The following is a 12,529-nucleotide window of genomic DNA, read 5'->3' as shown; positions in this document are numbered from 1 at the left end:
TTTTGTTCACAGGCGGACGCCAGCACGGCGTTCCTGCGCGCGGCGCGAGCTGGCCAGATCGACAAGATCATTAGCTTGCTCGAGCAGGGCGTCGACATCAACGTCAGCAATGCTGTGAGTATCTAACATCTCCTCTTTTTAAATTTTTATTGAATTGATATTCAATATTTCTTTATGTGAAATTACCCCATTAGTTTGTTATAATTATTATACAAAGATCGAACACTCAGAAAAGATTCCTTCGATCCGGCCGGATTCGAACCGACATTTTCTAGCATACCGTGCCAGACTAAGCTTAGCTGGTATAGCGTCTGACACGGCACAATGAATAGCGACATCCCTAGCCAGCGCTGGTAGCTGTAAAGGTATCTAACTGGGTGATGAAATACTTAAGATTTCTCATAGACGGCGTTACGGCTAAAAAGTCGTTGAAAAAACCAAATACAAAAACACGACAACAAACAAATAGAAAAACTCGTGAGGTCCGCTGGTTCGTTCCGTTACTTAGTTGGTATAGCGTCTGCACCGTATTCTAGAAGATGTCGCTTCGAATCCGGCCGGATCGAAATAATTTTTCTGAGTGTTTAGATCTTTATTTTAATAACTATCTCCTCTTTTCTGTCTTCCTCCCCTCTTTTCTTTACCCCTTCCTTTTTTCTCTTTCTCTTCTCCTATACCCTTTTCCTATCTTTCATTATTACGTTGATCAAATAAGAATTAAGCGGCAACATTACATAACAATTAAGTAAAAACCTTTTATAAGTAAGTACCTATGAAATAAATAAGTTATGCAAGTGAGTTTTTAGCTTTTTAAATATATTATTATAATAATACATAGATACAATCTTTATTCACCTCTCACGTTTGAGCTCACGACTTGTGAACTAAAACCCTTACTATAACTATAAAATTTAAATACCACTTAATAATAACAATATAAATACAAGATTAGGTAGAAATAATTTGTTTAAATTAGGTCGCTTTGGGAGTCATAGCAGTGTAAACGCGCTGGGCAAAGGGTCAGGGCCCTGTTAAAGGAGACGACAACACTTAACTGTTGTTTGCAACGGTGGCAACCGCTAGTTGTGGTATGCGCAAAGTGAGCGTGCCAACAGCTCCGGTACCTGTCTGGAAAATAGGGAGGGTACTGTACGTGCACCTGAGGCACTAGCCTCTCGAAGAACCGAATGAAGTCAAGTAACAGAGGGCTTGGACAAGCCTGTACACTGGCTAATCTGGGGTCAGAATCTGAACTCTTAAGGGTCCTGTGCGTGCACAGGTTATAGCCTTTCTCGTATATCCTAAGGGTCGGTAGGGAGGGTCTCTATAATCAAAATTCATGTAGAAAGATATGGGGCTGTTTATTTTCATTACATTCGTCTTCAACGAAATAATTACACAAAACCCAACTACGAAACAATAAAAATACAAAAGTAATTTGCAAAAATAAATTGACAATATCCAACGTATGATAAATGCTTATAACTTTTGACATAAAAGCGAATTTTACATGCAGCTTTGTTTTAATAAACTTGTTTTCAACCCCTAAAGCCTTACAAAGAAAAAACACCTTTTACGTTACGTTATAAAGAGTATTTTTAATTGAACTTCAACCGTCCAGCAAATTTTGAACCCCGCGAAATTCTTCAACTAATACAGTTTTTATAACGATTGTAGCAAAGGTTATTTTCGCACAATAGTAAAGCTTAGGGTAAAACGGATGTGTGTTGGACACACGCGAACTTAAGTCACGAAATACAGTTATAGGTTAATGTTTGAGGTTTTTAGGTTTAGTATTATACCATGGAGATATGATAGGTCATAAATTTTATAGAGACATTATTCTACGAGATAACCGTAACGTACTTCCCGGACACTGTACTAATGGTAGCTTTCTGTCTGTTGTGACCACACCGGCAATTACCACCAGTGTCTGGTGTAACACTGCATTCTTGTGCTCCGAATTTAAGGGCCTTTCCGATATTAAGGATATTTCTTTAGTATCGTAAGTATTTGAGATAGCCCATACTGGTACATGTCTTCATTTCTATGTCTGCGATCAACGTTATTCAGATGTTCATTTCCGAAGGCTTTACAAATGTTACAGACAGCAGACGAAGTTTCTGTTATATATGAAGCAATCTTTTCATTGATCATCGTCATTAGCAGTTGATGCTTCACATTGACATTCTGCAGTTTCGATGGTTGAAGAGCTTCTATTTGAACTTCTATAGATGGTTTTACAAGTTGCACTGTTTCTTGATTTTCGTTTGTGAATTTGAAGTCAGTAGGGAGACAGTAATGTGTTGATGATGGCCGGTCATACATAGACGGTAAATTTGCATTGTTTCATAGTCGCTACCTTAGTTGTTTTAGTATTTTAATAACACCTTATTTTCGGCCTTACGATGCCATGTCTGAAATTTCGAATATCGGTATTTTATTATACAATGCTGACGTCACTGGCTAGACGCAAGTAGGGCAACTCCCGCCGGTTCGGCGCGGAAATGCCTACACCTCTCACGGAGCGTAGGATTGTTATTATATTTTATTTATACCTACAGGATGTAAACATAATTTGAAAAAAATAAGGCGTTCATCACAGTACTCTCGTGCTATATCGAAATAACCTTTGTTAAATGCAGTAGATACGCAGGATCGTGGATTGGCATCTTGGTTATGGAGTAGATTATAAATAGAAATTACTTAAATGTAAAAATATACATCATTTCATTAAGAAAGAAGATATCCATAATAGTAACCTTAGATCCAAGTCCAAACTCATGGTACCACGATTCGTTCAGTAAAGGTGATTCTGTTATGGAGAACTGTGTACGTTTTTACAATAATATTCCGAAGCATATATTAAAATTGTCATTTCCTAAATATTATATATTAAGTAGTATATATATATATATATATTCAATATTTTACTTGAAAAGTCATATTACAAAATTGAAGACTACGTGTTAGATAAAGATGTATGGAAAGACGACATTCCACACAAATTTGATTCAAAGTGTATTTGTTTGTGTATTGTTTTGATTCCATAGCATTTAAGTTTATTTGATAACAACAATCCCTAGCGTTTCTTGCTCGTTCTTTTCCGGGAAATCAGCATAATGAACGAGCAGAAGGTTAAAAAATTACGTTTTCAAGTGTAATTTATTTTACCTATAGGATAATGTTTCTTTGACTTTGAAAATGCTGAACAATTCTGAATTTGAGGCACTTTCGTTCAAACAACAATAAAAGCGTGAATGGCATTGAAAAACATTTTTAAATACCGAACGAACGCTTCAATTTTATATGAATGGCACTTGAGACAGCACGCACCGCGAGATTATGCGAATGTGTGCGTTCGGAATTAGCGCGTGGCGGACGTGCACACAAACAAGCCACGCTGCTACGTTTGTATGGAGTTACCTTACTTAGTCTTATTCAACTATGGTTTTACGAAGTATTGTAGAGGTGTGGTGCGGTAAAAAGGGGCCGCATGCTCAAGGTTATTGGCTCGAGAAAGCGCTTTAACAGTGTCCATTAAAAACGGAAATCTTGAAAATCGAATCTTGCAATTGATACTTTAAGTGGTCAGTTATAAAACAGGAAAATGTTTGTCATTGTCAGTTATGACAATTTTCAAGGGAAGTTATTTATATAGTACAATTATTTTATTTTCAATTCCATGTTCTTTGTAGATTTTAAGACTCGTAATTTTTCACTACATTATTATCAGTTACACGAGGTTACAGACTTCGTAACCACGTTACGACTTTTCCTTATTATCATTATGATCATTATTATTGTTATAAATAATAATTATTATAACGACTACGATTGAGTTTGTTCGCGAAAATGCCCAGTGAAAGTGCCCTTGAAGATGTCGGATTTTACAAATGGAATAAAACAAATCTAACACTCATTTATTTCAGTCAAATAGAGTCCATAAATTTATAAAATTTGCACAATTATACAGTCATGGAGTCCCATCAGGATCTACCAAAATGAAAGAACCAAAAGAAAAATACAATCCTCAAATTAGGCGCGAATGCAGTCTCAGTCATGCAATGAAGTATGATTGGGCAGTCAACCCTACCAGCCACAACGCGAAGAATGTCATTTGAGTTGCCACGGGTACGGCTTAGCAAGGACGTAGTTCTCTTTCTAAGAATAGCATGAAAACCATCCGTGTGAGCTTCAGTGAAGGCATGTTCACTGAAGCTCACACAGATGCGCTACAATACAGTGGCAACCCCAGCAACACTCTAAACGCGTCATTGCACTGAATGTGCAGGGCGTTAATTATTCTTCTGCAAGCCCTCGACCCACAGATTACATGTATAAAAGGTTTGGCAGAATGCTTTGAAAAGTATCACTTTAGCAGGTAATCCCCGTGCACATCTGCCTGCCAACATATTGCTTCTAACAACCAACGCCCGGCGCTCTCTCTCAACGTTCTCATTATCCCTGAGGTTCTCGTGATAATTTTTACATTACGCTTAACCACATCCAAGTCATGTAAAACATACCAAACACGTGTAAGCATAGGAAGTTTAATTCTCGAATAATATAATAATTCACACCCCAACTAATATAACCCACATTCGGGTTACAGACTTTTATAGCATATCTTTATTGCTGACAGCTATATATAAGAGCGTTTATTACTAATCGATTTTGAGAAGTTTATAAGAACACGCTGAGTTTAATCAAGATGCGTAATCGATCACAATGTGATAAATTCATTATTTAAAATGATTGCTGTAGTCATTGTTTGATAAGCTAAGAACATGTACAATGAAACAAGTTATTTGATCACCTGCAACATCTTGTCAGTCATTCTCGGTTTAGAGTTCACTGAGTAATTTTTCTGTGGCAATTGACATAAAATATTTAATATCCTGAAATATTAAATAATAATACTCGGGACGGCCGAGAAGGCGTCGGCGGGACGATCTTGATGGGTTTGAGAAGGACTGGTGGGAACACGCCAAAGACGGAGAGCAGTGGAGGATTTTAGGGGAGACTTTTGCCTAGCAGTGGGAAACATTAGGTTAAAAAAAAGACCTATTGTATTAAATAATATTTCACAATTCTATATTGGAACACTTAAATAATAAAATTGCCATGGAAGTTAAGCAGAGGGCACTAACCCGAAAATGTTTCTTGTGTATTTAAATCATGGCACGGTGACTTCAGCTGGTGCAGCGGCTGAGTCCGCTACTCGCAAGAAACGACACGGATATCGAGATTTGGAAAACCGCTACATTTTCGATCTGCTTGCTATTGAGACGGCGCGGCGGCGGATTGTTGGGGTAGCGATGTGAAAAACTTTGTAAGAATGACTCCTGCGCCGGGTTATTCTTGGCATAAAGATTGTCCATTGCCATACAGCGAGGAAATGCGGCAAGCGTGTTGGGCACCTTTGTGCCAGGGTCAGTCAGTAGTAGTAGTGGTAGATAGCACTAAACCATGTAATTTGTAATTTTTTGATTGTTATTTATGACTATACTATGTATTTTGAAAGTTTAGTTTTTAATATTTCTAAATATTTGTAAAAGAAATTAAAAAAAAAAACATTTAAAATAAAGAGAAAAAAAATCTAGTAAAGTACGTATACCGTATACCCGTGCACATGGTCTTTACCATGTGACGGCGGAATGTTCACGGGTTGAAGCAATAAATTTGTTTCCTGTAGTTTGTGCTATCTTTATGATACACATGTTCCTTATTACACCAAGGGTACGATATTACAAGATCCTAGCAAAATCCGAACTCAACTACTACTTACTCTTTTTATATTCTTAGAGGTAAAAAAATCCTTTTTGAATTTTGTGTATTATATATTGCGGACATTTGCTAAGCTTTTGTTACGACAATCAGCCGTGACCATGGGACCAGCGAAGGGTCCGAAACGTTGTATGTTGGAAAATAAAATGTACACAATGAAGTGTCGAAAAATTTGTTTCATTTCCGAAAATGTATTTTCGAGTTTATCAAAATCATCTACCAATAATAAACATTTTAACCAAGCACCATCTTCCTCAGAACGGCCTCAACGCAATCCACTTGGCGTCGAAAGATGGCCACGTGGAAGTCGTCCGCGAGCTTCTTGACCGTGGTGCCTCCATCGACGCGGCAACGAAGAAAGGCAACACCGCGTTACACATCGCCTCACTCGCGGGGCAGGAGGCCGTTGTTAGACTTCTTGTGCAGAATGGGGCTCAGGTAAGAATCAAATATCCAATCTTCTCAATCGATAGGCTCAAATTCATGTGGTGGCATGTATTTAGCCGGTTTAAGGTGTGACGTTCAAGTAAGCCAACTGCCACCATCTATAAACCACCTACTCGTCGAGATCAGTTCACTGATCCCAAATACGACTATTCTGCTGTAAATAGTTGAGAACTTGAATAGTCTATAGTCTGTCCTGGTAGCAGCATCAAATCAAGTTTACTATATTATTGTAATGTCATCGGATTTCCATGGTATATCAAATTTCAATTCGATTTCATTTTATGACAGATCCTTACACTAACAGGAAAAATATGTTCATCAAATATAGCCTAAGGCTGCTAACAGATTAACTGCATGTTTGCAGTTAATGTGTGAAGCCGTTATCAGCTTCATGCAGCCGAGATCACGACTGCATGAAGTTGACTGCATTAATTGCATGCTACCAATCTCGGTTGCATGAAGTGGGTTTCGACTATTAATTCGTGAAGTCGTTACCAACTTCATGCGTCGAGGTCTCGGATAACGATTTCACGTTTTAATTGCATACAATTTAAACCGACTTCGTACATCCGAGATAGAGTGCATGCAGTTAATGCGTGAAGTCATTCGGTCGAGGTCTGGGCTGCATGAAGGTGATTACGACTTTACTGCAAACTTGCAGTCAATCTTTTAGCGCTCTAAAAACAATCCCGATTAGTATTCAAGTAAAAAAAAAACTACTTTGATCAGATACAGAGTGACAAAGGCTTCAAAATTATAACTCCCCTTTTTGTGTCGAGGGTTAAAAAATAATTTGATACGCAAATAACTGCAGAGATCAAAATGTAATTCCATCAACATTTGCGCACCTGTTTTTGTTGATTATACAATGTACCCTATTTTAGGTAAGATCTATAATATTCTTACTGTATTCTGTCAAATAAACATCCTCTATTCTATGACGAGTTTATACTCCTTTTATAACCACGTAGTACTTTCCAAACTATAAAACATTATTTAATAGTGAATAATGAGTTAGGCGAAAGATAAACCAATTGTTTTCGCTGATAAACCGGAAACGCATTAACGAAACCAAAACTTCTCATCTTTCAAATCATTTATCAACATTTATAAACTGTGCTCACAAACTGTCGAAGCTGAGTGGATATCATTTACGAGTACAAAGTAAACAATGACAAGCTTTAAACTAGTAGAAGTCGTGTCAAATTAGACGAGGTTGGATAATTTTCTATTCGAAAGAATGATTCTCCCGACTCTCAATGTTGCCGCCGTTAGCTGAAACTTGTGACAAAAACTCAAAACCGAGAAAATAAAGTTTAAAGAAATAAAAAAATATATCTACTTTTTTCTTGCGGTAACTTCATACCTTATATACAAAGGAAAAAATAAGAACTGACAGATCGGCCTTTTGTTACTGATCACAGCAGTATACCAATTTTTATAAAAAAATGTCACATGCATCCTCTCAACTACCAGCGGCAAAAAGGCGACGAACATCGATAAAAAAAATCCGTCGATCTGACTTGGACTCGAACCAGTGCCATGTTTAGGCAACCGAAACTGGTTCGATAAGATCGAATGAAATTTTAGTCGTTTTTGTTAGATTTTTGCATCAATAATACGCGATTCTTGATCCGGAAAAAATTGTTTTACTTCCAAGAGAAAAGAGTGCATAATATTCGTATGTTACTTGTTCCAGGTGAACATCCAATCCCAGAATGGATTTACCCCACTGTATATGGCTGCTCAGGAAAATCATGACGGCGTTGTCAAGTTCCTTCTTGCTAATGGGGGCAATCAGAGTCTTGCTACGGAGGTGAGATAATTAGGCGAAATTTTTTTTAATCACTCATGCACGTTTTTGATGTGAGGACGTATTTTGAGAATCTCATGTCACGTTCGGGTAACAAATGTAGAAGTACTCAATAAACTGAAGAAAAAGTAGAGCTTCTGAACACCATTAAATGCAGGAAGATGTTGTACTTCGGCCACGTCATGAGGAACAATAAGTACAAATTACTCCAGCTTATCTTCCAAGGCAAAATCGTTAGAAAACGAAGTGACGGTAGAAAGCGGCACTCCTTGTTAAAGAATTTGGGAAATGGCTCGACTACCGTACCACATCGTTTTTTAGGACGGCAGCCCCTAAACTCATGATTGCCATGATGTTGTCCAACCACCAATAGAAAGAAATTGGAGAAAGAAGTTGGAGGTTAGGCGTGCAAGTTACATGCATTTATAAATTATCTACCTTAACTCATCTAGTTACGGTTGACAATTTCATCAAGAGTCACACCATGAAGCATCGTACCTAATAGACACGAAATGTTTTCCCTTTGGAAACCATGCTTATTATTTGGCGGAAGTAGCTTCCACGCCTCCGGTCAATATGGGCTTGTCGTGGATATGGACTAGTCGAACTGAAATCTCCTTATGGAGATCCGTCTGTGACCGTCAGGGGCCCAAGGTTTTCCCCGTAAAATGCAAAAAGCAGTAGCATTTGCTGAGGTTTGCATATTTGAACCTCTGGCGGTTCTCGGCTACTCTGCTGATTATAATCAAAAATATACAGCTAGTATCTTTAGAACAGGAGTGGAGACAAAAGTATTCACAAATCTTAATAGTTCCACTCATGTTATGTAGCAGAGACTGAGTACTATCAAAATCCTTCTGGACCCACTAGTGGAACAAATAGTGAAACCAACAGTCCGGAAGGAAAAAAGATTGATCTAAACTGGGCCCCTTTCTATATGTAAGGGTGTCGAAAACAACCCGCTTGTTGTCTGCAGCAGATTTCACAAAAATTTTCCATGTGAAGTCCTCATTGTAAAGAAGTTTTTTTACTTGTTCCAACTTAGAGCTTCTGCAATATTCCGTTTTAAATAACTGTGAAAAACAATGTTGAAGTCAAGCTCAAAAATAAACGTCTACGCTGGCCTCCGAGGAACGAGTCTACGAAGAACTATCATTAATTCTCTGTCATTGAACAGGACGGGTTTACCCCCTTGGCTGTGGCGATGCAGCAAGGTCACGAACGAGTGGTAGCAGTCTTATTGGAGGCCGATACACGCGGCAGAGTCCGTCTGCCTGCGCTGCACATCGCGGCCAAGAAAGACGATGTTAAGGCCGCTAATTTGCTGCTTGAGGTCTGTATTTTGCAGTAACAACTGTTTCATCAAACACGTATCAATTACTTGGTCTTATATTAAGGATTTCTTTTTATTTTACTATCAATACAGGACACATTTTAAGGATATCAACCAAAAGACTTAGATTAAATTAGTTCAATCAGATGTACACTAGAACTTTTGCATGGTTACAGGGAATCAACCACTTGGATTTGGTTAGGGCCTTAGATGGATAGAAGAAGCCTAGGGTCACATCTTGTAGCATTCTATTTATTCATGTGGTTTCAGAACGAGCACAACCCGGATGTAACATCAAAATCCGGATTCACCCCCCTCCACATCGCAGCTCACTATGGCAATGAGTCTGTGGCGCGATTGCTTCTGGCCAAAGGAGCTGACGTCAACTGCGCTGCAAAGCACAACATCTGTCCATTGCACGTGGCTGCTAAGTGGGGTGAGAAATTTTTGTTTCCAAATTCAAATTCATTACCTCTTTGTGATAAATTGGTTGTTTAAAGTGGTATTACAAGAATGCATTCAAGTTATGTGCTTGCGTAAACGCTGATGTAGCGCGACAGCCGAAGGTCTGTAACGCTAAATAATTGTGACTGTAAACGTAGTGTGCGTGCGCTTGTAGTAGAGCCACTGCAGCGTTTATGTTAGCGTCTAATTTGAAGATGCTCTTAGAGCCTTTGCACCATGTATGGCGGGTGCCATGGACACATAAACAACCACAAATTACTCCCAAACTCTCGAGAGAAATACATGTAGGCTATACAAATATTTCCCCTTCAGCCACGGAGGCAATTTATGACTTTCATGTGATAAAACCACTTTTGACGTATGTAATATCTTTTTTAATAATAATATCTTTTTATTGAGTCAATACAATTACATGGTATCTTAAAAATTACATGACATTATTTAAGGAACATTTTAAGTATGGTTGATCTATAGCGCCCGTACTAGTTTTTAATAAAACTGTATGACAGACGCTACGTCTTCCTCCAGATTTCTTACAGACATTATAATGCCAAAGACATTTAACACGACAAGAGAGTGCAGGTAATGTATGACAAATAAATTATAATAAACTATGTGTGGTGTGAAGGAACGTGAGTGTCTGTGTATGAGTGTGTGTGTGTGTGTGTGTGTGTGCGTGTGTGTGTGTGTAAGTGTGTGTGTTAGTGTGTGTGCGTGTTTGTGTACGTGTGTATTCAGTCCATAAAAATCAGTTTATGTATATATATGAACTATGTATATAAAAGCTTTACCATGGTTTAGTAATTAAGTCCTCCGTTGCAGCAAAACTTAGTTTCTGTAACCAGTCCTTCAATGTAGGTTTAAGCTTTCTTAATGGTAAGGTGTAGATATCCAGAATTTTGTTTATTTTATTATATACAGAGGAACTGCGAACATAGTACTGTCTAGCCGCAAGAGAAGTTTTATGAGGGATGGGTTGACATACTCTATATTTCATGCGTTTGTTTATTATATTGACATCTAAAGGGAGAGAAGAGTGTTTACGTAGTATCAATTGAAGGACATAAAGTTGTCTTACTGTGAGAACTTCACAGTCCATGTACAGCTTAGTAGTTGGATATAGGAACGATTTTTTGGTTATTAATTTAAGGACAGTTCTCTGCGCTCTTTCCAGCTTTAGAAAGTGGGAAGCACAAGCACCACCCCAGGCCGGAATACAATATGTCAAAATAGACTGCGCTAGGGCAAAGTATACCATCTTTAATGTGTTCCAATCGGCAGAAACTCTTAATTTTCTAAAAACAGGCATGAGTTTACGAACACGAGATGTCATAGTATCAAGATGTGTCGACCAGCTTAAGGTGCTATCGAGGTGAACGCCGAGATATTTAATAGTTTCTGTACGAGTCAAATTCAGGCAGGCACAGGAGTCTTCAAAGATATCGCAGTTATGCATTTTAATATTGAAGGTATCTATTTTAGGTTGAGTAATTTTAGATGCAGAAAAGGTAATATATTTAGTTTTATTGACATTTAAAGTAAGCAAGTTTTCACTAAGCCAGTTAGCAGTTTTACGCAGTGCATTCTCAGTATGCTCACGGGCATGTTCCCACGTGACCCCATGAGTCAACAGGACTGTGTCATCAGCGTAGGTAATTATGTTACAGTTTGGGATTTTCATTTGACAGAGATTATTTATATATATCAAGAACAGGGTAGGCCCAAGCACACTTCCTTGAGGAACGCCGTAACTTACATATTCATCGTCACTAACAAAAGCATCCACCTTTACACACTGTCTACGTCCCATGAGGTAATCGTGAAAAATATTTAGAGCCACTCCCCTTATACCGATAGCCTCCATTTTGTGTGTCAGTATGGGTACAGAAACGGTATCAAATGCTTTCGATAGATCAAGGAATGTTCCAATGACTTTATATTTTTTATCTATATTTTTAACAATGAAATCGGTGAGTTTAATAACCCCATCTTCAGTTGACAAACCTTTCCTGAACCCATACTGATTTTCAGACAGAATATTATATCTATCTAGGAAGCCGGTCAATCTCACATTTAAAATCTTTTCTAAAATTTTCGACAAGGAAGTGAGGACAGAAATGGGTCTGTAATTATTAAGATCCCGCTTATCTCCACCTTTATGTATAGGATGTACCAATGCTCTTTTAAAAACGTTTGGGAAGACCCCTGACCGAAGACAAAGATTACATACATGTGTAATAACAGGAGTAAGAGGGCCTCGAGCGGATTTGAGAACAGTAGATGAAATTCCGTCATATCCCACGGCGCTGTCAGCACGAAGACCAGCGATCACATTGTCTACTTCACTTTCAGTTGTCTCCAGGAGTGCCATGGAGTTACCTAGCAAATTCATATTATCAGGTAGAGACGGTTTGTTGAAACTAATTGTCGAAAACTGTTGAGCCTGACGGACTCCGGATGCAAGGTGGTAGCCAATGTTACCAAAATATTTATTTACCATATTTAAGGATGTTTTAGGTGCACTTGTTAGATTTAACAGCTCTTTAGACGGAAGGGATTTAGTGCGTAGGTTACTTATATTTTTAATGACATTCCAAGTGGCTTTCGGATTGTGCTTAGCTTTTTGTAGTTCATTTTGCTCATAAATACGTTTTAATTTTTTTAAAAGCTTATTACAAAAA

At 38.1% G+C, this 12,529-nt stretch overlaps 1 protein-coding gene across 1 annotated transcript in view; it reads left to right on the top strand.

Moving 5' to 3' along the window:
- Positions 1-12: 12 nt before the first annotated feature.
- The window catches only part of LOC113228281 (ankyrin-2-like), a 69,871-nt gene continuing 57,354 nt past the window's right edge, over positions 13-12,529 (top strand). Inside the window, exons 1-5 of the mRNA XM_026461546.1 lie at positions 13-114; positions 6,049-6,228; positions 7,937-8,053; positions 9,228-9,383; positions 9,654-9,819. Coding sequence (XP_026317331.1) covers positions 7,976-8,053; positions 9,228-9,383; positions 9,654-9,819 — 400 coding nt within the window. The 5' untranslated portion in view covers positions 13-114; positions 6,049-6,228; positions 7,937-7,975. The remainder of the gene's footprint in view (positions 115-6,048; positions 6,229-7,936; positions 8,054-9,227; positions 9,384-9,653; positions 9,820-12,529) is intronic.

This window comes from Hyposmocoma kahamanoa, unplaced genomic scaffold, assembly GCF_003589595.1.
Source record: "Hyposmocoma kahamanoa isolate Upper Pololo Valley unplaced genomic scaffold, ASM358959v1 224, whole genome shotgun sequence".
NCBI lineage: Eukaryota > Metazoa > Arthropoda > Insecta > Lepidoptera > Cosmopterigidae > Hyposmocoma > Hyposmocoma kahamanoa.
The sequence above is the reverse complement of the archived record's forward strand: the minus strand, read 5'-3'. Positions and strand labels throughout refer to the sequence as shown.